Genomic DNA, 24,850 nt, shown 5'->3' on the forward strand with positions numbered 1-24,850 from the left:
TAGTAGTAGTAGTAGTAGTAGTAGTAGTACCTGTGGCGTTGTAATAGAGGTTTGCTGCAGAATTTCGGGGACACCACCACCACACTAAACTTGGCGCCGCACCCATCACTGAGGTCCTCTACGCTCTGTTGACAAGATAAAGGGTGGTGTTACCTCTCTCTCTCTCTCTCTCTCGTATTTTCTTTTGTGTTTCTGTTTCTATTTCCTTGATATTTTCGTTATTTCATTTTTTTATTATTATTATTGTTTTAGTTGATAATACGTAAAATTGACTCCTCCCCCCTCTCTCTCTCTCCATTAATCTAATAGAAGTGAGAATTAAAATAAAAAGATTAGTTGGTCCTTTCTTTATTCATTTGAACTGTTTGGGTGTTACAATATTGTCTTCGTAATAATAATAATAATAATAATAATAATAATAATAATAATAATAATAATAATAATAATAATAATAATAATAATAATAACACCAATAATAAAAACATCTTTATCCCAAAGTGAGATTTTATTATTTATTTTTTTTATAATTCCATCCTTAAAGTGAAAATACAATACAATTATTATTACTTAAGTGTCATGGAATGCTTGTATGAGAGAGAGAGAGAGAGAGAGAGAGAGAGAGAGAGAGAGAGAGAGAGAGAGAGAGAGAGAGAGAGAGAGAGAGAGAGAGAGAGAGAGAGAGTCATAACATCATCTGCATCACCATCTACTTCAAATGTGCATCAAAATTAACACAACAACATTGAAGTCCTCCCTTACACATTACATATTAACAATCTTGAATGAGATGAATATGCATCAAGGAATGTTTTTTTTTTATTTGCACCACAAACACAAATCAAATTAAAGTAGGGATGAACCAAAACTGACTGAACAATCTTGAATAAACTGAAGATGTGTCAAAGAATGTCTTCAGATTTGTACCAACAATACAAACTCAGCTAAAGCAGAAATGAAAACTGATTTAATCTTGGATAAAACTTTATGTATATCTAATGTTTTCAGATATGCACCAACATAAACACTTCAGTACAGTAAAAAAAATAAATCAATAATAAAAAAAATGACAACAATCTTAGATACGCTCAATCTAAGAATGTTCTGATTTGCAATAATACACACATTTAAGTAAGAGCAGAAAAAAAAAGGCTTGACAATCTATGATAACCTCAAACTTAAGAATGTTTTTTTGTTTCACATTTGCACCAAAACACACTTTTATCTAAAGTGGAAATGAGACAGACTTAATGATCCTGAACTAATTTAATGTGTATCTAAGTATGCTTCACATTTGCATCACTACACATACATACGGGCCACAACACAAGGAATGATGAGTGAGGGCACAAAGGACCAGTCAACCCACACAACTGTAGGTCAAGATCACATTCATGCCTGGAATATTGAACTAAACTAAACTTTTACTAATCCATGTCTGCACTTTGTCCTTTCACCTAATCTTGAGAGAGAGAGAGAGAGAGAGAGAGAGAGAGAGAGAGAGAGAGAGAGAGAGAGAGAGAGAGAGAGAGAGAGAGAGAGAGAGAGAGAGAGAGAGAGAGAGAGAGAGAGAGAGAGAGAGAGAGAGAGAGAGAGAGAGAGAGAGAGAAAAAAACTGTTTTATCTCAAATTTTCATACATAAACCTAGAAAAATCACGGTAAATTTTACAAACACACACACACACACACACACACACACACACACACACACACACACACACACACACACACACACACACACACACACACAGGAAAAGCAACAGTGTGTAATGAACTGATCTGAACCAAAAACAAAAATCAAAAAATCTCAAAAACAATAATTGGCAGCTTGTTTATGAATGTGCCAAGACTTGAGACTTGACCCACACAAGCAGTAGCTGCTCAGCCTTCACATGACCATCAACACCAACACAAAGTAAAGCTCCCCCTCAGAGTTGTAATCTTAAGAGCCAAGCCAATAATATTCATCTAAATAATGTAAAGTTATGGTCCCATTCACAGCTGCAGTATTCAAACAAAGTAATATTAACCTAAATAACACTAATATAACTTAAGGACCCATTCATACCTTCAGTATTAGACCAAAGCGGCATTATTCACCTAATTAACACCAAAAGTAAGAAACAAAAATGTAGTATTCAGCTAAATTATACAAGTTAAGATTCCATTCAGCTGTAATATATGAAGAACAAAAGTAATCCTCACCTAAATAATACTTATACAAAGTTTAGATTCTATTCACAACTGCAATGTATAACCCAGATTAAGTAATATTCAGCTAAATAATACTAATACAAAGTTAAGATTCCATTCACAGCTGTAATATTAAGGTAAAACCAATAATATTCACTTAAAATACAACAACATTACAACCAAACTTATAACAGCCACCTTCACCCTTTGCCAAGCCTTCATTAACACAATACAAAAACTACAACTGGAATGAGCAAAAAATATGTATCAAAACTTCAGTGATATTCCTTATAAACTATTAATCTTTCCCAACACCCAGTCTTCCATATTCTCCTCCTTTCTCATGCACCAAATCTCTGTTCCTGCCTTGACACAAAAATGAAAATTAAAATGAGAGGAAGGAGGAACAAGAGAAAAAAAAACAGGTGAGAGGAAAAGGAAGGAACGTGAGACAAAAGGGAGGAAAAGAGGAAAGGAAGGAAGGTGAAAGAGAGAGAATGAGGGAGGAATGGAAGGAGGGATTACAGTTGGAGGGAAGGACAAGAAAAAATAAACAAAAGTGGAGATAATTTAGAGGGGAGAGAGAGAGAGAGAGAGAGAGAGAGAGAGAGAGAGAGAGAGAGAGAGAGAGAGAGAGAGAGAGAGAGAGAGAGAGAGAGAGAGAGAGAGAGAGAGAGAGAGAGAGAGAGAGAGAGAGAGAGAGAGAGAGAGAGTGTTAATAACCTAACTACATCCCAATCTCTTAAAAAAATCATTATCATCTTCAAAACAATACAAAAATCTACCCATTTTCTTTATACACAGCAAACCACAGCAAGAAAACACTAAACAACATGAATGAATAAACCAAAACAGATGGCATAGTTTAGCTTTACTGTATTTTGTAGAGAGAGAGAGAGAGAGAGAGAGAGAGAGAAAGGAGATGGTTGATGTATTATCCTTGGTCCTCTCCTCTCAGTATCTTATCTCCAAGTGTTTATCTCTCAAGTGCAGACCCCCACATCTCACACTCTACTGCCTTCAAGGCCTGCATGTTCAAGTACTCCAGTCTCCCACCAGGACTATTTTTAAAGGTTACAGAGATGTTTTAGGTTTTTCCTGTTTTTTTTTTTCATTAACAGTACATATTTCTTTTAAACTATCCCTAAATTCCTGTACACACTCTTTAAAAATATCAATAACTTGCACTGGAGTTTGTTAAACTATCACTAAAAAATCATGAAAACTCAAATATTCTCTAATACAGCCTGCTAAACTATTGCTGGAATCAAGAAAAATCCAATACCTTCCTGAAGAGCCTGTTAAATTATCACTAGAATCATGAAAACACCTTTTAAAACCCCAATAACTTCAGTAGAGCCTGTTAAAGTATATCCAACAACATGAAAACACCCTTGAAAACCCTAATAACTTCCACAAGAACCTGTTAAAAGTAGCCAAGAAAAGAGACTGAATGCTTCCAAACACAACCCCATGATTGGGTCAGACAGGAACAACAGTCATTATTCATCCTCTTGACCTTAGTTGGCTTTAACCTTGCGCTGGATCTGCTTATTATTGCTGGTGCTGGCAGTGTGGGTGTTGTTGTTGCTTGAGGCAGCATTGTACTTGATGGTAAACTGGCAGTAGTGGAAGTATAGGCAGAAGAAAATGAAGTGGCCACAGCAGTAGATCGCAAGCAGGACAGGGAAGAGGTCTGGCAGTTTGGGAGGAGGTGGCACTAGTATAGCTGCACCTCCAAGGAATACAAGGCCAGCTAAGGATAGATAATAAGTCCTCCTCATCCATACCCACAGAGCCGTCTTCCTAGCCACCTTGTGTGTCCCTGGCAGGAGATAGTGGTGAGTGAGCGCCACAAATGCAACAGTGAGACCCAGGAGGGGAACCATGAGGCCATCCTTGATCATGAGAGGAAGGAGACTGGCTGTGGAGACAGTGAGGAACCAGGCAGCCATGAAGGGCTCTTCGGATACCAGCAAGCAGGCAGGGATGGCGGCCAGCAGGATGGTCTTCTCGTGGACGTGGTAGCTGAGGAGGAAGAACACGAGGGAGGCATTGAGGAGGGCGTAGCGGAAGTGTCTGGGAGTGGGACGGGCAAACAAATGCAACGAAGAGGGCAGCATGCAGACCACAGTGGACAGCAGGCAGATGAGGGCCATGTTCCTGTTGTCCACCAGCGTCTTGACCTTCACCACCACGGACAGGCTGCACCACACACTGGCCACCTTGTCCTCAAACAGGCCGCGCTCAAAGGGGAAGAGGCGGTGCACAGCCTGGGCCAGCACATCAGCATTGGAGGCGAAGGGCAGCCATACCACCGTGAAGGTCATCACCACACAGAACCCAAGCTTGATCAGCTTCCACAGGAACCCCAGGATGCCACCCTGCCTGAAGCACACCCCCAGCAGGTAGAAGAAGAATGGCAGGGCATGGTACAGCTCCATCTGCTTGTAGTTCAGTGCCAGGCAGAAAAGCACAGTCCCCAGACAGTCCCTGTTTGAAGACAACGCCGCCACAGCCAGGACGAAGAGGCCGAGGGACACGGCGTTGTACTGGAAGTGTCCATGGTCCACCAGGTACAGGCCAGGGTATAGCAGCAGACACACAAACTCCTGCCGGCCGGCACGCCACCTGGCCAGCACCCGCATCATGCAGTAGGCAGCAGGGAAGTACAGCAGCAGGTCAGCCACCAAGACAGTGTACCTCATGAACAGCTTGTGTGCATTGCTCTCATAGCCACGTGACTCGTGCAGCGCCACAAAGCTTGGATTCAGCCTGCGTGCCGCCATGCCACACAGGTAGCTGTGGTAGGCAGTGAGGGGCGGGTAGTCCAGGCCCCAGTACTGCAGGTCATTGTCTGTGGTGTTGGCGTACCACTCTGCCAGGGGCAGGTTCACCGTCACCTCCTGCCAGTGCCGCTGTGCCTCATAGTCGCCGTACATGGGGGGCTTGCCCTGGCCTGAGTATGGGTGCAGGGACACACACCACCGCACTAGGATGGCCACCAGGGACACCATGGCAGTGTTGGACACCTTGTTCAGCATCCTGATGGTGTTGATTTCACGTCCTTATGATGGTTCCCAGAAGACACCTACAGTTTCCACACACACACACTTAACAGTATGCTCTGATGGATAACCTTCAGCTTCATATGTTGGTGAGGTCTCTCAATGTCCTGTTTCCTGATACACACTATAACAAACTTCCTTGACAGACAGCCTTCAGTTTCTAGTTTGCTGGTGATGTCAGAACACACTTACATTCCTTCATTTGTCTCTGCTTCCTGACACACACTACTTTAGAATTTGATGGACAGCTGGAAGTTTCTAGTGTTGCTGGTAATCTCAGCACACTTTGTGTGCTGGTCCTCTCCTTCCCAACACACACTTCTCATGAGTTTTGTTAGCAGCCTTCAGCGTCACTCAGTCTCCTGAAGCTTTCACTCTCATCCTCTTCTTCCTAGCAACACAAACATAAGTTCTCAGCAACTTTTTTCGTATCCACTCAAGTGTTTCCCCTATCTTATCAGTTGTAAGGTATTGTTTCTTGCTCTACTTTCCTCGCAAGGCAAGCTTCCTCACAGATGACACTGAGATGAGGAAACTTTTCACCGCACAATGCTATGAATTCAAGACTGAAAATACTGTGTGTGTGTGTTATTGTTTTATCAAAAGACAATCACTATAGAAAAATATTTATCCTTCGCACATACAAAACACACGTCTTTTGTACAGATTACATCCTACAGAGACAGGAAAGTGACAAATCCTTATCTCCTCATCCCTCAGACCACTTCAGCTTAGGACATCCTTACACACACAAACCACCATACAAACACACACAACTGCAACACAACAAAACAAAGCACTAGTCTGTTCCGGTGCTAGGCAGGGGTCATGCTAGGTGGACAGGGCAGTCACTAGAGGGCCAGGAAGGCAGACAAGGGCATGGTGCTGTGTTGGGATGGTTGTGGCTGCTGTTTCTGGTCTCTCACCCCCCTCAATGCTCCAACTCAGCCTAGAAATAAACACACTGGTCAGCAGAGTTAATCTAGCCTGATTATCTTCAGTTAACCCTTGCCCACCTGCCTCATAAAGTAGACACTATGATACCAATTAATTACTCATTACAACACAAAACTGAGGGATATATTTCTAAATGGTATCTGATCCAATCCTGACATCTTCATATGCATTCTAATGCTCTTTAAGCCACCAACCTCATAAAACACACTTTATTATGGTATCAATTATTCATTATATCACAAAACTGAGGAATATATTTCTAAATGGTATCTGATCCAATCCTGACATTTTTGTATGCATTCTGATCCTTCTTAAGTTTTTGTATGCAATATTTAGTCCTCTGAATTTCATTTCCTAGTCCTTAATTTATATTGACTTTAATATTATTTCTTTTTGACCTAATCTTACGTTTATTTATTCATTTATTTATCCATTTGTTTCTGTCCCTGCATTCCTCCCTGTCTGCTTTATTCTCTCTCTCCTCTTACCGCTTTCCTGCACAAGGCAAGGCTCAGAGTCCCAGAAACAGCAACCAAAATTGGCAGTTTATTCATCTTTCAATCTCTTCACATCTTTTACTTTATTATTATTTATCATTTATCACACTTTTAACACTATTTATTTCATACTTTTTTTACTTTCTAATTCCTTCATATTCTTCATTTTTCAAACTTTAATTCTTTCACATACTGAATTTTAATTCCTTCATATTTTTGACAACTTTAATTCTTTCATACATTTTACTTTAATTCCTTCATATTTCTTGAACTTTAATTCTCTCACATATATAACATTTCAATTCCTTCATATTTTTGAGATGAGACACAAACATTTACGAATATGGACTGGGGTCACACTCGAGCCACACCCTTGCCAACCCTGGGGACAGACATAGTAGCAGCAGCAGCATTGGCACAACACTCACCACATGGGTTGCCTCAAGGTCTGCAGTGAGCTTGTTCCTGATGTATTCCTCGGTGTATGTCGTCATCCCTCAGATAGCTCAATACTGTGGGTGAAGAAGATAGCTGTTAGTCATGACACACACACATACACACACACACACATATTAAGGGGTGCTGCATCCCATTCGATCCCCCATGAGTGTGATGGTGCGAGATGGAAGTTACTTAATACATGCCATTCTGCTTACAGTATTGCCATTGTAACAAATGATCGTGGTAATAAGCAGTGTAAATACTAGCAATACAGCAAACGATCTTGGTGGTAATTATCAATGTATCTGTTTGAAGTACTGGGGCGAGGGTATTTATATTCAAATACGTTTTTGAGTGCGGCAGCTCGGTTTCTTCCTTGCACACCACCAAATACTACACAGGCACCGCTCACACACCTCAATTATATAATGCTGACCACTCTGAAGTAGTAAGGTAAGAGATTACTGCGAGTCAATATTCAAAAACAGAGGTTCAGTGTGTACGTGACGCGTGGCATCTAGCTCGCCCCTCCCGCAGCCTGCCCGCCACTGCACACCTCACACACCACACGCACCGCTCATGCACCTCAATTATACACAAGCACAGCGGAAACACACGTACTTCACTATCGATAGGGTGAACAGCGATCATGTGTACATGTGCGTGTAATGCTTAGAATACTGGTAGCCACTCACCGGTGCCTAACCTCCTCGCTGTGTACGTCGCTTACTGACAGACACACCCGTCACGCGGCGCCCCTGGCAGAACACGGCTGTCTTCAGGGGGAACTACTCTGCTTATGAAATTCTACGTATCTCAGGTAAACAAACAGCGGCTTCGTACAGTTTTCGCGGTTTTCCAAGATTCCCAGTTGAGCCACATACCTGAGAGGGCGCGAGGAGGCAGAGGGACGTATGCTGAGAGTGCTGACTGCTGAATGCTGAACAAAGTGCTGAGTAGCTTGGTGCTGCTGCACGGACGCCACGGCGCCAGTCACCAGGTGAGGCACCGGGCTGTCAGGTAACCAGGGAGACTTATTAAGTTGAGATAATAATCATAAGGGTAACTCAGGGAGATTTGGGAAAATCTTAAGAACAACGCACCCAAGATTATTTTCGATAAGGTGTGCTTTCAAGAAGTGTAAGTAGTATAGCTACGTGTCTGTAAAGGTTTTACTGATCGCTCGTTGATATTAAGCTTACAATACAATGTTAAAGTTTTTCCAGTATTCCCGAGATCCGTCCTGCTTACCTGTCCGTGCTGAAGTTACACTGCGTGCGTTCGTGCGTTGGTTTACACGCAGGGTGCTTTTGCGCATGCTCCTAAGTCTATGGGGGCGTCCAGGGGGGGCGCAGTCCCCCGGTTATGTTAGGTTAGGTTAAAAGCATAGGTTAGGTTAGGTTAAAGGCAAAGGTTAGGTTAGTAACCTTAGGGTGGGGTCCAGGGGGGACGCAGCCCCCCCGGTTAGGTTAGGTTAGGTTAGGTATATAATTATTCTGGCGTATTAGTTAAAACTTAAATTTTACCCAAATTTTTTTTTATTCTAGGGAAATTTCCCTAGATTTTTAAAGTCCATTTATCGGTCTTTTATGCCCCCTCCCCCCCAAAAAAAACCCGATTCCCCGCGTGCCCCCAAGCTTGTTGGAGGAGAGGGGAAAAGATTAATAAGTTATGTGTGGAGGTATATTTCTTAAGAATTACCGAGATTTGCAAATAACAAAGATTTGCAAAGTAACAAAGGTAATGCTCAGATTCTATGTATAGGTAAGGTAAGGTAACCATGGGCATTAAAGTGTAAAGTAACAGGTAATACCCAGATTATAAAGGAAACTCAAGTAATTAAAGGTTACTAGGGGAACCATAAGATTGACTATGAGCAACTGGATACTAAAGATTACTAAGATAACCATAATGATAACTAAGGCAATAAAGTGTAACTGGTATTTAGGAATACCTGTAAGAATAATGAATCCACAAGGGTAACTGTGGTAAAAGAGCATAACTATGGCAATTATCAGTAAATCTAGAGTTACTAAGATAACCATACAGGTAGCTAAAGTAACAAAATGGTAAAAATTTACAATAACTCATTGTCACATAACTCCTTTTCTTTCCCCCAACAAGATTGAGGGACTAGTGAGGGAGACTTTTTTTTTTTTGGTGGGGGAGGGGAGGACAGAAGAAATTACTAAATATGATCTAACCAGGGGGCTGTGCCTCCCTTAGACAAGGTCACTAACCGGTAAAATTGCAGTTTAACACAATACATCCTATCTTCCTTTTCTCCTTTATCCTCAGCAAGCTTGGGGAACTGGTGAGAAAGCAAAGTATTAGGGTGGGGAAAGCCAAATTAGGCCAAGTTTGGACATTCGTGAAAAGTCTAAGGATGAGAAGCCATATTTTTTAAAACAGGAAATTTTTAACCTAACCTAACTTTACCTAACCTAATCAGGGGGCCTTCCCCCCCCATCCCCCATTAGATTGTACTGTACTGATTAGGTTGCTGCTGTACTGGTTAGGTTGTTACTGTATTTATACTGCTCAGGGAAGGATTTTGACTCATTTTCCTTTTTTTTTTTTTTTTCAGGGAAGGACAGCAACCACAATGGGACCAAAAAGACAGAAAACCACAGATGAAAACCATGCAGTGCTGTGTGGCATCCCTGAGGACAGCAGCAGCACACACCAGCATGCAGCACACACTCCTGCCCCACTCATACTCAGTCACACCTCCATCACAAAGGGATATCAAGAGAACAGTACACCACAGCTCACAGTTGAACAGACAGAACATTCTTGTGCAGCCAGTACCCTTAGAGAGAGGCTACAAGCCACAGCACAGACAGAACAGCCCCACGCAGCCTTTAGCCTCATCCCAAAGCCACAGACCACAGCAGAAGAAAGAGAACAGCTTCATGCAGTTTCTTTATTTCTCAGCAGCAAACCACAGACAACAGCAGAACAAATAGAACAGCTTCCCACAGCAGACCAAACAGAGCAACCCCCTTTATCCCTCCCTGCCACTCAGACCTCAATCGCTACTCAATATTTGGACATTGAGAGAAGGCTGTGTGGGAAACTGGTGTCCTTACCTTATGGAGAGGCGGTGCAGTATGTGTACAACCCCGTGGACTATGCCTGGGAGATCCACCGAGACTTTGTGTTGAAATTCTGCCAAGGGAGGAAGAAAGTGCTACTTTTAGGAATGAACCCTGGGCCGTGGGGCATGGGGCAGACTGGGGTTAGTGATGTGGTGGTGATGATATGATAGTGTTGAGGGTGTGTGTATAAGTGCTTGTGTTAAGGAATAATGGTTTGTTTCTTTACACACACACACACACACACACACACACACACACACACACACACACACACACACACACACACACACACACACAAGTGATGCATGTACGAAGAAGTATAATGTTGGAGTGTGGCTGTAGAATAAGAAAAGATGTCTCTAAGTAGTAATTAGGGATAGATGTGTCAAATAGAAGTGAAACCATTAAGACACTGAGACATTATTGCACTCCATGAGTAAACACACTTTATGACCACAAAAGCCACCAACCAAAACAGGATCTTGAAACAAATCCCAAACACTTAAACACAATGCCTACATTCTTACCACCTCTAACCAGATGACTATGAAAATTCTCCATTCCTACCACCTCTAACCAGATGACTATGAAAATTCTCCATTCCTACCACCTCTAACCAGATGACTATGAAAATTCTCCATTCTTACCACTTGTTTAACCAGATAACTATGAAAATTCAGCGACTAATAATCATTCCATCACACAAAATCTTACCCCCATTATATTAGGTTAGTTGACACACCAGACGCCACCTTAAGTGTTCCCCCCCCTACCAGGTTCCCTTCGGCCACGTGGGATACGCTAAGGAGTGGCTGGGAGTGACGGGGAGGGTAACACGGCCAGCACAGGAACACCCCAAGCGGCCGGTGACAGGCTTGGAATGTGGCAGGAGTGAGGTGAGGAGGTGCTGGGCTTGTGATTCTCTCTCTCTCTCTCTCTCTCTCTCTCTCTCTCTCTCTCTCTCTCTCTCTCTCTCTCTCTCTCTCTCTCTCTCTCTCTCTCTCTCTCTCTCTCTCTCTCTCTCTCTCTCTCTCTCTCTCTCTCTCTCTCTCTCTCTCTCAGGTGTTGATGGTTCTATTTCTCTTTATCTTTTGTGTTTGGTTCAGTCTTGCATGATTTGATTTGTTATTCTTTGTGCTCTTTCTCAACTTCATATCTCATTCACTATGTTAGAATTACGTCTCCTCTCTCTTCTTCCAAGTGTTGTGGTTCTGTTTTCTCTCTGTCTTTTGTGTCTGGTTCATTCTTGCATCATCTTACCTACTTTCTTTATTTTCTTCTCATAGTTTTGTATCTCAATATGTTGGAATTGTCTCCCTGTTCTTTCATGTGTTGGTGGTTCTGTTTCTCTTATTTATTTTATGTTTGGCTGATTCTAGCATATTATTCACTATTCTTGTTCTTTCTCCTAGCTTTCTCATAGCTTCATATCTCCCTCACTATTAGGTCTCTTCTCTCTCCTTTCAAGTGTTAGTGGTTCTGTTTTTCTTATTCTTCTTTGTTAGATGCCTTGTAACACCATCTTAGTTACTGTTCTTTGTGTTCTTTTCAATACATTATAACACCTGAAAGAGTGGACAGTTGTTTTAATTCCACATTACTGGTTAGGTTGTAAGGACTGAGTAACTTTTTTTTTTCCTGCAGCCAGGGATAATGTTTGAGTTTGTCTTTAGCTCCTGCATTCTTCGACTTCACTTACCTTAGGCTTTCAAAAATTCACCTCTACAGCCTCAGTCTTGTTTGCCTCCACCCAACTTACAGTCATTGCACAGTATCTTGCTCACTACAGTTATCCATCTCTCATCAGTGTTGCATTGTGTTGTGGCATGGCAGGTGAGTGGGGAGCGCATGTGGGGGCTTCTGAAGGAGCTGAGCGGCACCCCAGACGTCCTCTTCACCCACATCTTCATCCACAACTACTGTCCGCTCTTCTTTCTCAAGGACTCTGCAAAGAATGTCACTCCCCCAGAATTGAAGGTAGGGTACTGTCATCCTCAATTGTATGCTAAAGAAAAGATGAGATTAATGTTCTTTCTTATGTGTGACCATGCAAATTATTCTTCTGTGTGACCATGCAAATTATTCTTTCTTCTATGTGTTCATGCAAATTATCCTTTCTTCTGTGGGTGTTCATGCAAATTATCCTTCTTCCTTCTGTGTGTCCATGAAAATTAATCTTCTTTTTAATATGTCTGCAAATTTTTAGTGCCATGAATATTGACAAAGGAGAACTATAGGAGTAAGAACACCAACAAGTACCCACTCCACATTCCTCCCACAGGTGAAGCAACGCAGTGCCCTGGAGGAGGAGTGTGATCGGGCCCTGGTGGAGGTGGTACATCTGCTGGGGGTGCAGTGTGTGGTGGGGGTGGGGAAGTATGCCACAGACCGCACCAAGGTGGCTCTCAGGCAGGCTGGCATTGAGGATGTGCAGGTGGGTGTGTGTGTGTGTGTGTGTGTGTGTGTGTGTGTGTGTGTGTGTGTGTGTGTGTGTGTGTGTGTTTGGTGTATTTACCTAGTTGTATTTTACCTAGTTGTGAAATACAGGACAAGAGCCACACTAGGCTTGTGCCATCCCATTTCCATATCAACTTTTATCTAGATTTTCTTTAAATTTATGAATTGTCTTCGCACACACAGTCTCATCCTTAAGTTCATTCCATACTGTTATACTTCTGTGGGGGAAGCTATGTTTCTTGATGTCTCTTCTGTAAACACTCCTTCTCAATCTCCTTCCATGCCCTCTTGTGTCTCGTATCTGGTATCAAGAGGTCTTCTCTGTCCAACTTTTCCACTCCTTCCAATATTCTATATATTGCTATCAAATCACCTCTTTCCCTCCTTTTTTCTAGTGTAGTCAGGCCCAATCTCTTCAGCCTTTCCTCATAACTATACTCTCTTAAGCTTGCAGGGATTTTAGTTGCAGCTCTCTGGATTCTTTCTAACTTTCTTGTATCTTTTTTTCAAACTTGGCGACCACACTAATGCTGTGTACTCCAATCTTGGACATATCATCATTGTTATCAATTTTTTTTATCATATATATATATCATCAATATAGGAGAATGCTATCTTGATGTTTCTCAGCAGAATATATGTTTCTCCTATAATTTTGTTTATGTGCTTCCCAAATGATAAATTATCAGTAATAATTACTCCTAGATCTTTTTCTTCTGATCTTATAGAGATTTCCTCATTCCCTAAGTAATAGTTGCCAACTGGTCTTTTCACACTTTTTCCAAACCTCATCACACTACATTTTTTAGCATTAAACTCCATATTCCACCTCAATGACCATTCATTAATCTAAATTAAGTCCTGATTTACAGCATTGCAGTCCTCTTCATTTGTTACTTTCCTCATAATCTTAGCATCATCAGCGTAAAGGTTCATGTAACTTTCTACACCTTCTGTCATATCATTTACATAAACTGTGAACATAATAGGTGCAAGTACCAAACCTTGTGGGACTCCACTTATTATAGTTCTCCAGTTTGACCTGCTGCCTTTAATTACTGTCCTCATTTCTCAGTTTGTCAAAAAGTCAGTTATCCATTTTAACAGTGATCCACCAAGTCCTCCTATCTTTTCCAATTTCCATATTAGTCTTCTGTGTGGAACTTTATCGAATGCTTTTCTCAGATCTAAGTATATGCAGTCGGCCCATCCATCTCTCTCTTGCACTATATCTATTACTCTTGAGTAGAAACATATCAAATTCATAACACAAGATCTTTCTTTTCTGAAACCAAACTGTTTCTCTGTTATCACCTTGTTGTCTGCTAGGTATTTCACCCATCTGTTCTTGATAATCTTTTCACAAATCTTCACCACCACACTTGTAAGCGATATAGGTCTATAATTTAATGGATCTTCTTTACTTCCGGTCTTGTGGATTGGGGTAATACCCACCCGTTTCCAGTCTGTGGGTACTCTACCTTTTACCAGGGTAGTGCTAATTATATTGTGCAATGCTGAGACTAATTGTGAGCTACACTCTTTTAAAATCCAACTGGAGACACCATCAGGACCCATTGCTTTCCTTACATCCAGGTCTTCCAACATAATCTTTACTTCATCTACTGATGTTTTAATCTCCTTTAGGTCGGTCCCTTTTTCTAACGCTGTCCTCTCACCTCTGAAATAATTTTTCCTTAATAAACACAGAGTGGAAGTATCTGTTAAACACTTCAGCTACATCTTCAGGGTCATCCAGTGTCTCTTCTCCAGCTTTTACTGTACTTATTTCATCTTTACTCTTTAATTTTCCATTAATGAATTTATAAAATAATTTTGTGGAGAAATTTACATTTCTCCACAACGTTCCTTTCAGAATTTTTCTGCTCATATCTGCGAGGTTTGACATATTCGTTCCTCTTCCTTATATAATTGTTCCACAGGTCCAGTCTCTTGTTTTTCTTCCACATATTCCACACTTTTTCTCTCTCCAGTCTAGCTGTTGCACATCTCCTGTTGTACCAATCCTTTTTGAAAAGGTTCTCTGTTGATCTTTTGGGTACCCATTTCTCTACTCCCTTATTATAAATGTCCAGGAAAGCTGTCCACTTTTCCTCTATGTCTTCCTTTTGAATAACTATGTTCCAATTCACTTCACTTAAACACTTCCTAAGTTGTCCAAAGTTAGTCTTGCTGTAGTTTAGCCAGTCTCTTCTGTGGTCCTCTTTCCTTATACTGAGGTTATGATCCATAACTGAACTGAATAAGCACATGATCACTTTTTCCTATTGGGTTTATGTATTAAAGGTCTTCTACTATTTCTTGTTCCTTGGTGAAAATTGGATCGAGACTTGAAAGGTGCTTCATTTCCCCTAAATCTTGTGTCATTTGTAACCCGCTGTGTCAGGAAATTTTCAATAGCCAGGTCTAGTAGCTTGTTCCCCCATGATGACTCACTGCCTTCTGTGGTCCAGTTCTCCCAAGATATCTCTTTACAGTTAAAAGTCCCCCATCAGGAGTATATTGTCATTTTCCTCAAGCAACTCTACCAAACATGTCCTTGTGTTCTCAAGCATTTTCTTACATTCATCCTTTCTCCAAGAGTTGGAATAGGGTGGAACACAAGTCACCACAACATTACGGTATCTCCCAATATTCTGATTTAAGATTGTTTTCAATACTTCTGCCTCCTCCACCCCATATGTGACAGATTCCACTTATAAATCCTTCCTAACTAGAAGCATCACACCTCCTCCCCATTTATTCTTTCTATTTCTCATCCAGAGGTTGTATTTTCCTTCACCAATATTTAATCCCTTCACTTGCCAATTTAGTTTCAACGATTCCCATGATGTCTGGTTTCTCCTCTTTTAAATAGTCTTCTAGTTCCGACACTGCTGATATTAGCCCATTTATGTTCATGTATGCTACTTTTACTCTTCCCCTTCTGCATTTAATTCCCTCCTGTACCACTTTCTCAACCTCATGTCCATGATCCTCCAAAAGAACTGTTTTTTCTCCAACTCTGATAGTTTTCCGTTTTTTTTTTCATTTGCTTCTTTTCTTAGTTCATTTATAGTATCTCTTCTCTGATTCTATCTCTTTTTATCCACACTTATTTGTATTCTTCCACCTTGGCCAGTTTCCAGGATTTACTCAGTGTTTCTTTAGCTGCCACTTGTGACCTAAACCTTATTTTCATAGGACACTGTCCACCCTCAACATATCTACCCAATCTTGTAATTTTTTCGATCTCTCCAGTCAGCTCTTTTTCTTCTTGTAATGTCCCCACTAATTTTTCTACACATATCTTTTCCTTCTTTTCTCTTTCAGTCCACTGAGGTGTACACTCTTCCTTCAGGCTGAATACCACAAGTTTTTTTCTTATCCAGTGTCTCTCACCAAGTTTTCTTTCTGTTTTATAACTTGAACAACTTTTTCTGTTAGCTTTATGTCATTTGCCTTTGTTTTTTCCTCCACAATTTTCCTAAAATCGATCTTTTCTTCCTTTTGTTCTTTCTTCCAATTTTCCTGTTTTATGTTTAACTCTTCCACTTTGCATACATATTCCATTGCTCTCTTTTCATATACCGTTAGTTTTTTATGTAGATCATCGTATGCACCTTTCCACACCCCCTTCTTGATGATCAAAGTTTCCACCATCTTCTCCATCCTGTCAAATCTATCCTTCTTTTCCTCCATTTCGGTTTCCAGTGTGATAATTCTTCTTCTCATCATTGCTTCCCCGACCCTTCGGTCCTCTTCCCCAAATCCTGAGAAGTCTCTCTGTCTTGCCTTCGAGACGGTCCCCGTTGGTGTAAACAACATAGTGGGGACCAAAGTAGCCCCCTCTTCACCGCTCATTATAACAATTTAACTGCTTTCTACAAAATACTTTTGGAGACAGGACAGCAACGAGTAGAACCAGTGTGAACTCTCACCTCTATATTTCCACTAGGGCTGCTCTCATTGACGTAGATGGCTGGATTTTTAGGAGCGCCTGTTTGCATTGACTTCTCTGTCCACCATGACAGTGTGTGTGAGTGTATTTACCTAGTTGTATTTACCTAGTTGTGGTTTATGGGAAAAGAGCTATGCTCGTGCTGTCCCATCTCCATATCTTTTAATATCCAACTTAGCCTTGAATCCATGTATACTTTCTGCATTTACTATCTCCTCATCCAGACTTCCATACATCAATATTTCTATATGGGAAACTATACTTTTTGACGTCTCTTCTACAAGCACTCCTCTTCAGCCTCTTTCCATGTCCTCTTGTGTCCCGTGTATACCAGACCATTAAGTCGCTCCAGTCCACCTCCTCTACTCCCTCATATGCTTTATATATCGCAATCAAGTCTCCCCTTTCTCTCCTCTTTTCCAATGTTGGTAGATGTATCCTTGCCAGTCTCTCTTCATATGACAAGTCCCTGATACTTGGTACCATCTTCGTAGCTGCTCTCCGAACTCTCTCCAACTTCCTTATATCCTTTTTCTTGTATGGCAACCACACTACTGTCTAGATCTTATCAGCAACATAATTATTTTCCTGACCATCTCTTCATCCATATATGCAAAGGCCTGGCTTATTCTTCTCAACAAGTTATAGATTTCTCCTGTAATTTTACTAATGTGTCTCTCCAGGATCAGGTTCCTAGTCACTGTAACACTGAGATCCTTTTCCTCTTCTGCTCCACTCAACCTTACACCATTCAACACATAATTTTCTTTTACTCTTCTTGTACTTTTTCCAAATTCTATTACTTTACACTTCTTTAAATTAAATTCCATTTCCCATCTATAACTCCACTCTGATATTTTGTTCAGGTCCTCTTGTAACGTTCCACAGTCCTCTGCACTCTCAACTTTCTTCAGCAACTTTGCATCATCCGCAAAAAGGCTCATGTAGCTGTTCACACTCTCCGTCATATCATTTATATAAACTGCAAACATGATTGGTGCAAGTACTGAGCCTTGGGGTACTCCACTTATGACCATGATGATTTTTTATCTTTCACCACTGTTCTCATTTCTCTGTCAAGAAATTTTCCATCCATCTCAGCAGGGCCCCCCTTAGCCTATCATTATGCTTCAACTTCCACAACAATTTCCTGTGTGGCACTTTATCAAAGGCCTTCTTCAGGTCTAAATAAACACAATCAGCCCATCTTTCTTGCATTATATCCACCACTTTATAATAAAAACCCAGTAAGTTTGTAATACACGATCTCCCTCTCCTAAATCCAAATTGTTGCTTTATTATCACTTCATTTCCTTCTAGGTATTGCATCCATTTATCCTTCACCAATCTTTCACACATTTTGCACACCACACTTGTTAGAGACACAGGTGTGTGTGTGTGTGTGTGTGTGTGTGTGTGTGTGTGTTGTATCTTCATGTTTGTCTTTTGTTTGTCTTCTCCCATTCTCCCATGCACTGTGCCTGTATCTTGTTTAATGTTTATCTTCTTCATGCCTTCCCCACACACACACTCTCCAGGTCTTCTGATGTGTTTATCCTTCTATACTCTCCCTTTTTTCTCCTCCACACACTATATCCAGGTCTTTTCTTGTGTTTATGCCTCTAATATTCTCCTTCTTTTTTTCCTCTTCCTCACATGGTCTCCAGGCCTTCTGATGTGTTTATCCTTCTAATGTTCTCCTTCTTTTTCCTCCTCCACACATTCTCCTGGTCATTTCTTGTGGTTATCCTTCTCATGTCCTCCACACACCAGCTTCAGGTCCTGTCTTCTCACTGGTCTCCTTCCAATTGCTTCCAACTTCCATGCTCCTCTGTGTCAGTGACTTGATATATGAGCTTTAAAAGATTAGACAAATTTATGGATACAGACGGTAGGTGGAAATAGTTAGGTATGTTTTGTACAGGGACTGCCATGACATGTGTTGGCCTGATGGCTTCTTGCAGCTTCCTTTATTTTCTTGTTTTGTATGTATTGATAGACAATTCCTCATTTAGTCACATGAGTTAAGGGTCTCTTGTAATGCTTGACAGTTCCTTATGTATCTAGTCATCTGAATTAAGGATCTTTCATAATGCTAGACATAATGCTATTCTACTCGTGAATTAAAGTTCTTTCATGACACTCAACAATTCCTTATGTATTTAGTCATCTGAATCAAGGATCTCTCATAATGCCAGATAATTCCTCATCTAAATAGACACATGAATTAATGGTCTCTCTCTTCTGTAGGTCAGCACTTTAATGCATCCAAGCCCAGTCAATCCAGCAGCTAACAAAGGCTGGAGAGACATAGCCATCAGACAGCTCACAGAAAGCAGCCTCCTCCACTACTTCCAGCCCCACCCCACTGTTACTTGAAGGGCTGAACTCTGCACCTGATCCCTTATACTCGCCTTTCAAGTAATCACTGGTGAGAGAGGCAGTGCAATCATAATCATAATCATAACTCAGGGAAGATTGTATAGAATGGTGGCAGAAAAGAGAAAGATAGAAAGAGAGTCTGAGAGATTGTACTGCTCAAGAAAGGGATTTCATGCAAATAGTAGCAAGAAAAGTGAGAAGACAGAGACAGTGCAAGAAGTCATAACTCAGGGAAGATGCAGTGCTGATAGAAAAGTGAGAGAGGGAGTGAAATCCCACTACTCAAGGAAGACACTGCATGCAAATAGTAGTTAGGAAAGTGAGAAAAAGATAGTTGAGACATTCCACTACCATGCACAATTAGTAGCAGAAAAGTGAGAGAAGATAGAGAAATTCCAGTCCCCACAAACAAACAGGAGCAGAAAAGTGAGAAAACAACAGCCTGAGAAATTCAAATACCACATGCAAACACTAGAAAAGTACCTCATTCACATACATCACTCAATCAGCAATGGGGAAGAAAGACCAGTTCATGGAGGAGGCGTTTGAGCAGGCAAGGGAGGCACTGGCTGTTGGGGAGGTGCCAGTTGGATGCGTCTTTGTGTACAGAGACGAGGTAATTGCCCGTGGCCGTAACACCGTCAATGAGACCCACAATGCAACACGACATGCTGAGATGAACTGTGTGGATGGGACTCTGGTGTGGTGCAAGGAGAGAGGGCTGGACCACTGTGCTGTGTTCTGCGAGGTGAGTGTGTACGTGACAGTGGAGCCTTGTGGGATGTGTGCTGATGCATTAGGGCAGCTGGGCGTGTCAGGTTTGGTGTTCGGGTGCTCCAATGACAGATTTGGTGGGTGTGGGTCAGTGGTGGATGTGCCACAGTTGTATGGTCACCAGTATGCCATAGAGAAGGGTGTGCGTGCTCATGATGCTGTACACCTGTTGAAAGAGTTTTATAAAGGTGAGAATCCTAATGCACCAACAGACAAAGCTAAGAGGAAAACATAAAGGGGGTTGTATTTGTGGTGATATGACTGGAAGTTTACAAAGGCAAGGATTCTAATGTGCTAACAGAAAAAGCTAAGAGGAAAACATGCAAGTGGTTGTATTTGTGGTGGTGGTTGGGAGTTTACAAAGATAAGGATTCTAATGCCGACAGACAAGGCTAAGAGGAAATCATAAGGTGTGGTTGAATTTGTAAAAGTTATTATTATGGGGTGCTTTTCTTAGTTGGAGTTTAATAAAGCTGAGAATTCTGATGCACCAACTCACAAAACTATGAGGAAAACATAACAGTGGTTGTATTTGTAAAAATTATTGATTTAGCAAGAGAAAACATCAGGCATCATTGCATATGTGGGATAAAAGTAACTGATATGTGGCACTGTAATTGGAGTTTTAACTGAGAATTAAGATACACCAACACACAACAGGATAGCATAAGACATCATTGTACTTGTGGTGTAAAAGTTACTGATTCATGATGCTGTGGTGGTGAGGTACAAAGGCCCTGAAGTTATCTTGGGATCCGACAATCACTTGGTTGTGATATCTAATTTTACCCTGCCCTTTAAATTTGTAAGAGTCACTAAGGTTTCAAGGAGGCATGACTGCATTGTGGCCTGGACTGTGAGCAAGGAGGCCAAACCAGCTTAAGGTGATGCCAGAAGATATTATTGGGTGTCTAGCAACAGGTGTGGGAGTGATGGCCCAATAATAAACAAAACTGGGTGTCAGAAGGGGTTTGGGCATGTGTGAGAGTGGTGGCCCTTGTACCTTTCATATAACTGTCTGGGAGCAGGTGTGGGAGTGTTGGCCTACTCACCTGTACTATCTGGCCATCTCTTATTTTGTTGCTTCTTAGGAATTTAATCTAATTTGTCATTAAACTTATGAAAAGTATGCTAAATTGAACCATGTGTCCTGTTTCTCTCAGATTTTAGCCATTAGAGTTAAACACAGTAGGGTACACGACAGCGAACTTAATTTGTTCCAATGTAGCGTTCGTTATGGTGAAGGTGCCTTATGGCAACTGAAGAACCTATGGGAAAAAAATAATTGGTTCCAGAAAACCAGAAAGTACTATAAAAAAGCATAATTTTTAAAAACTTACATGAAAATGAGCACATTTGCACTACTAAATGATATGTACAGTACTGGCCTGAGTTTCACACCTACTCCTAAATTCTTACCATCCTGAGTTTCGTGCATTACCACCCAGAATTTCACGCTGCTTTGACAAGTAGAGGTCACATTTACCTACTGTGTTGGCGTCACACATATACTCGTAAGTAGGTACATACTGTAAATCCTGCCCAAGTCACACTCTCTCTCTCTCTCTCTCTCTCATTTTGTCATTTTCACTTCATGGTTTCTCACTTGTATATGTAATTCCATTTTCATTCTAAATTTTTTCTCATTCTATTTAGTAATCCTTAGAATTGTTCTTACATTCACAAAGAGAGAGAGAGAGAGAGAGAGAGAGAGAGAGAGAGAGAGAGAGAGAGAGAGAGAGATTCTCTCCCTTGTCTCTTATCTCTGACAGATAAGGGGGAGGGGAGGTGACATGGAGGGAGGTTTGAGACAAGATGAAAGAAGGGAGAGGAAAGGAAAAAGGGAGGAAATGACAGGCGCCGGATGGGTGAGCAACGACTTGCATAGTTGGTGAGTTAGTTTTGCAAGATTTATTTTGTTATTCCAATTAAATTTTATTAAAATTTCGGTGCCAGCACAAATGGCAAGTTCGTCTTGCTAGTTTTGGTTCCTTACTCCAATTAAATTTTTATTAAAATTCCAGTGCTTGCACTAATGGCGTGTTCATTATGCCAGTTTTGGTTCGTTATTCCAATTAAATATTTATTAAAATTTTGGTACCTTATTACAGTTATTTGTTATAATGACTGCACTGTTGTATATCCCTCTGGGCTGATAATTTGTACCTTCTCTCTTTTTTATAATTATTTTCTTGGTGTTAATTTGAAATGTAATGATGTGAGGCATAAAATTATGTCTGTGAGGGAATATTGAAGTGAAATAAAACATTGACAGAAGCAGCTAGGTGTGTGGAAAGAACCTATAGCACCATTGAAAGGTGCACAAATACTTCTACTACTACTACTACTACTACTACTACTGCTGCTGTTGCTGCTGCTGCTGCTGCTGCTGCTGCTGGTGCTGCTACTACTACTACTACTACTACTACTACTACTACTACTACTACTACTACTACTATTACTACTGCTACTACTACTACTACTACTACTACTCCCCAACACACACTTGTAGTAAGGAGTCACACATGTCTGTATCACAAAGCCTCAGCATGATTGAACCACACATTCATACAAGGTAATGATGACACACTGCAATAGTAAATAAAATACACTTGATATCACTGCCTGTTATTGCTGTGCCACTTGAGTGATTGCTTTCATCCTCCTTTAACCTGACAGCAGCATAATAGCCAAACTTTTCATATTTTTCACTTATGGTATCACATATGGTGACAGGCTCTCCTGACGCACTACTGACACACTACAGATTGCTGTGAACAGATGGCAAGAAGTGGGATGAAAATAAACACAAAGCAAACAGTCATGGCAGTGGAAAGAAAATTGGAGCAGTTGTAATGGAGAAAGATTGACGGAGGTAGAGAATTTTAATTATCTTGGTATCAACATAAATAAGAAAAATTTAAATGAGACTGAAATTAACAAAAGGATTGAAAAATATAATGCAAATATAAAGACTTTATATCCAATACTAAAAGATAAACATGTGTCTACAAAATGTAAATTAATAGTTTACAATACAATTCTTAAACCAATCCTGTTATATGGTGCTGAATGCTGGACTTTGAGTACAAAACTAGAATCAAAGATTCTGGCAGCCGAAATGCGAGTGCTCAGAATAATCAGGGGTGTTACAAGAAGGGACAAGATGAGAAATGTTCAAATAAGAGAAGAGTTGGGAGTGAGGCCGCTACTGGAGGATGTTGATAGAGCAAGATTGAGATGGTTTGGACATGTTATGAGAATGGAAGAAGATCGGCATGCTAAGAAATATATGGAGTGGATACCAAGAGGCAAGCGACCACGAGGGAGACCAAGGAAGAGATGGAAACTAGGTATTGAAGAGAGCCTTAGTAGAAGAGGAAAGACAATGGTCAAAGGTGATGGAGAATAGAGAATATGAAGACCGAGACAGATGGAGGAGTATTGTCCAGATGTCATCGAGCTGACAGGTTTATAGCCTAACTGGTGTCTGGTTAGAAAGGTATCACACAACAGTAAAATAAATGATATGGCGGACACGGTAACAGACATTAAATAGACACATCAATACTTTTGTTACCATGCTGTGAAAAAAATATATAAATTTTTTTTTCTTCTTTCTTTTTCCTTATTCTTATCTTTCCTCTTGCCAGGCAGTGGGCCATTCCCAGGCCTCCTCCAAGCACTCATGCACTGCCCACTTGACCCTTGAGAGGCATCTGTCCTGCTATCAGCCACACACCCAGGCAGCCATGTAGTCAATATGCACATAACTTTAAAGATAGCATTATATAGTATACTTGTAGTGTTACTGTATCAAGGCCTGTCATCCAAGGAATCATTGCAAAATGTGTGTGCAAACTGTCTCCAAAATGTTTCACGACTGTTTGCAAAATTTTTGAAGAATGTTTGCAAACTATTTCCAAAAGTTTGCAAACTTTCTTTCCTTGTGTGGACAGGTCTTTATGCTAACTGATTTTAATTTTATGTTTATTCTCTCTCTCTCTCTCTCTCTCTCTCTCTCTCTCTCTCTCTCTCTCTCTCTGTGTGTGTGTGTGTGTGTGTGTGTGCGTGTATATATATATATATATATATATATATATATATATATATATATATATATATATATATATATATATATATATATATATATATACCCATTTCTTTTTTCTGTAATACATTACGTATACCAGTTTCCCATTTTCACTGTTCCTCCTTGGTAAAAAGAGGGATAAAGAACAAGCCCCTCTCAACCCTAACATGCTGTCAATTGTTAAAGCAAGCACGAAAAGAATAACTATAAAGTAGAAAAACGCGTGAGTCTGTTTAATGATGCCAACACCCCCACTTTTTATCAGGAGTCCCCGATGTCTGCGGCGCCGCACTTTGCTCCGGTCAAAGATTTGATCCCCGGCGAGGGAGTGGTGACAATTTTTATCCCGCCCTCAGATAAATTCCTCACTGTTTCTAAGGTGTGTTAGAAGGAGGCATTATAGCTCCAATATTGGAACATCCGCTATGTTTTCTATCCTATTTATTTATGAATTTATTTAAGGACATAAGGAAATAAGGGAGGCTGAAAGAAGCCATCAGACCAATACACTAGAGAGAGAGAGAGAGAGAGAGAGAGAGAGAGAGAGAGAGAGAGAGAGAGAGAGAGAGAGAGAGAGAGAGAGAGAGTCTTTTACCTTATCACATATAGGTATTTACGTTCATTAAGAGGCGAGACAGACAGACAGACAGGTAAACAACAGACATACTATCTTGTCACTAAGGTACTGCAGGAAGAAGAGGAAGAGGAGGAGGAGGAGGAGGAATACAAAGGAAAGCCAAACAGCAACAGATCTTTTTGGTCCTTGCAAGGCTGTTTGGTAACTACTTCTAACTAGCTAGTGGGAAGAGAGACAGGACAGCACAGAAGAAGCCTTCTCCCCACCCACCACTCCCTCCAGCTTGCGCTGGCATGGAAATAGTTGGGAAAAGTACCATGCAGTATGGAAACACTGACATGGGGTTTTTAT

The 24,850-nt window shown here is 40.8% G+C and overlaps 3 protein-coding genes across 10 annotated transcripts; 2 read left to right on the forward strand and 1 right to left on the reverse strand.

The window, feature by feature from the left end:
* Positions 1–597: 597 nt before the first annotated feature.
* On the reverse strand, positions 598–8,173 carry LOC135092881 (dolichyl pyrophosphate Man9GlcNAc2 alpha-1,3-glucosyltransferase-like). 5 transcript variants are annotated; one of them, XM_063991648.1, is made up of 3 exons: positions 8,039–8,173; positions 7,142–7,225; positions 598–5,650 (listed from the first exon to the last, which is right to left on the reverse strand). In XM_063991648.1, the coding sequence occupies exon 3, from the start codon at positions 5,233–5,235 to the stop codon at positions 3,712–3,714; it is 1,524 nt and encodes a 507-aa protein (XP_063847718.1). In that variant the 5' UTR covers positions 5,236–5,650; positions 7,142–7,225; positions 8,039–8,173; the 3' UTR covers positions 598–3,711. The 5 variants fall into 5 exon arrangements, with proteins under 5 accessions (XP_063847718.1, XP_063847714.1, XP_063847713.1 ...); XM_063991644.1 differs by having other exon boundaries at positions 598–6,208; XM_063991643.1 differs by lacking the exon at positions 8,039–8,173 and adding an exon at positions 7,850–7,921 and having other exon boundaries at positions 598–6,208.
* On the forward strand, positions 7,835–22,109 carry LOC135092882 (single-strand selective monofunctional uracil DNA glycosylase-like). Of its 4 annotated transcripts, none has more exons than XM_063991650.1 (6): positions 7,835–7,974; positions 9,742–10,395; positions 11,032–11,151; positions 12,089–12,232; positions 12,537–12,689; positions 18,924–22,109. In XM_063991650.1, the coding sequence occupies exons 1-6, from the start codon at positions 7,954–7,956 to the stop codon at positions 19,050–19,052; spliced, it is 1,221 nt and encodes a 406-aa protein (XP_063847720.1). In that variant the 5' UTR covers positions 7,835–7,953; the 3' UTR covers positions 19,053–22,109. The 4 variants fall into 4 exon arrangements, with proteins under 4 accessions (XP_063847720.1, XP_063847719.1, XP_063847721.1 ...); XM_063991649.1 differs by lacking the exon at positions 7,835–7,974 and adding an exon at positions 7,998–8,154; XM_063991651.1 differs by lacking the exon at positions 7,835–7,974 and adding an exon at positions 8,088–8,174.
* Positions 19,567–22,109, forward strand: LOC135092885 (tRNA-specific adenosine deaminase 2-like). The gene has a single exon (XM_063991655.1). It carries the CDS (start codon positions 19,567–19,569, stop codon positions 20,062–20,064), a length of 498 nt encoding a protein of 165 aa, XP_063847725.1. The 3' UTR covers positions 20,065–22,109.
* Positions 22,110–24,850: the final 2,741 nt, after the last annotated feature.

This window comes from Scylla paramamosain, chromosome 41 (genome assembly GCF_035594125.1).
Source record: "Scylla paramamosain isolate STU-SP2022 chromosome 41, ASM3559412v1, whole genome shotgun sequence".
NCBI lineage: Eukaryota > Metazoa > Arthropoda > Malacostraca > Decapoda > Portunidae > Scylla > Scylla paramamosain.

Excerpts from the sequence above, each read along its gene's own strand:
- LOC135092881 (XM_063991648.1), bottom strand. The coding sequence starts at position 5,235 with ATGCTGAACAAGGTGTCCAACACTGCCATGGTGTCCCTGGTGGCCATC.
- LOC135092885 (XM_063991655.1), top strand. The coding sequence starts at position 19,567 with ATGGGGAAGAAAGACCAGTTCATGGAGGAGGCGTTTGAGCAGGCAAGG.
- LOC135092882 (XM_063991649.1), top strand. The coding sequence starts at position 8,092 with ATGCTGAACAAAGTGCTGAGTAGCTTGGTGCTGCTGCACGGACGCCAC. Across the intron at positions 10,396-11,031 it reads GGGGCATGGGGCAGACTGGG|GTTCCCTTCGGCCACGTGGG; the intron begins GTTAGTGATGTG and ends CCCCCCTACCAG. Across the intron at positions 12,233-12,536 it reads TCACTCCCCCAGAATTGAAG|GTGAAGCAACGCAGTGCCCT; the intron begins GTAGGGTACTGT and ends TTCCTCCCACAG.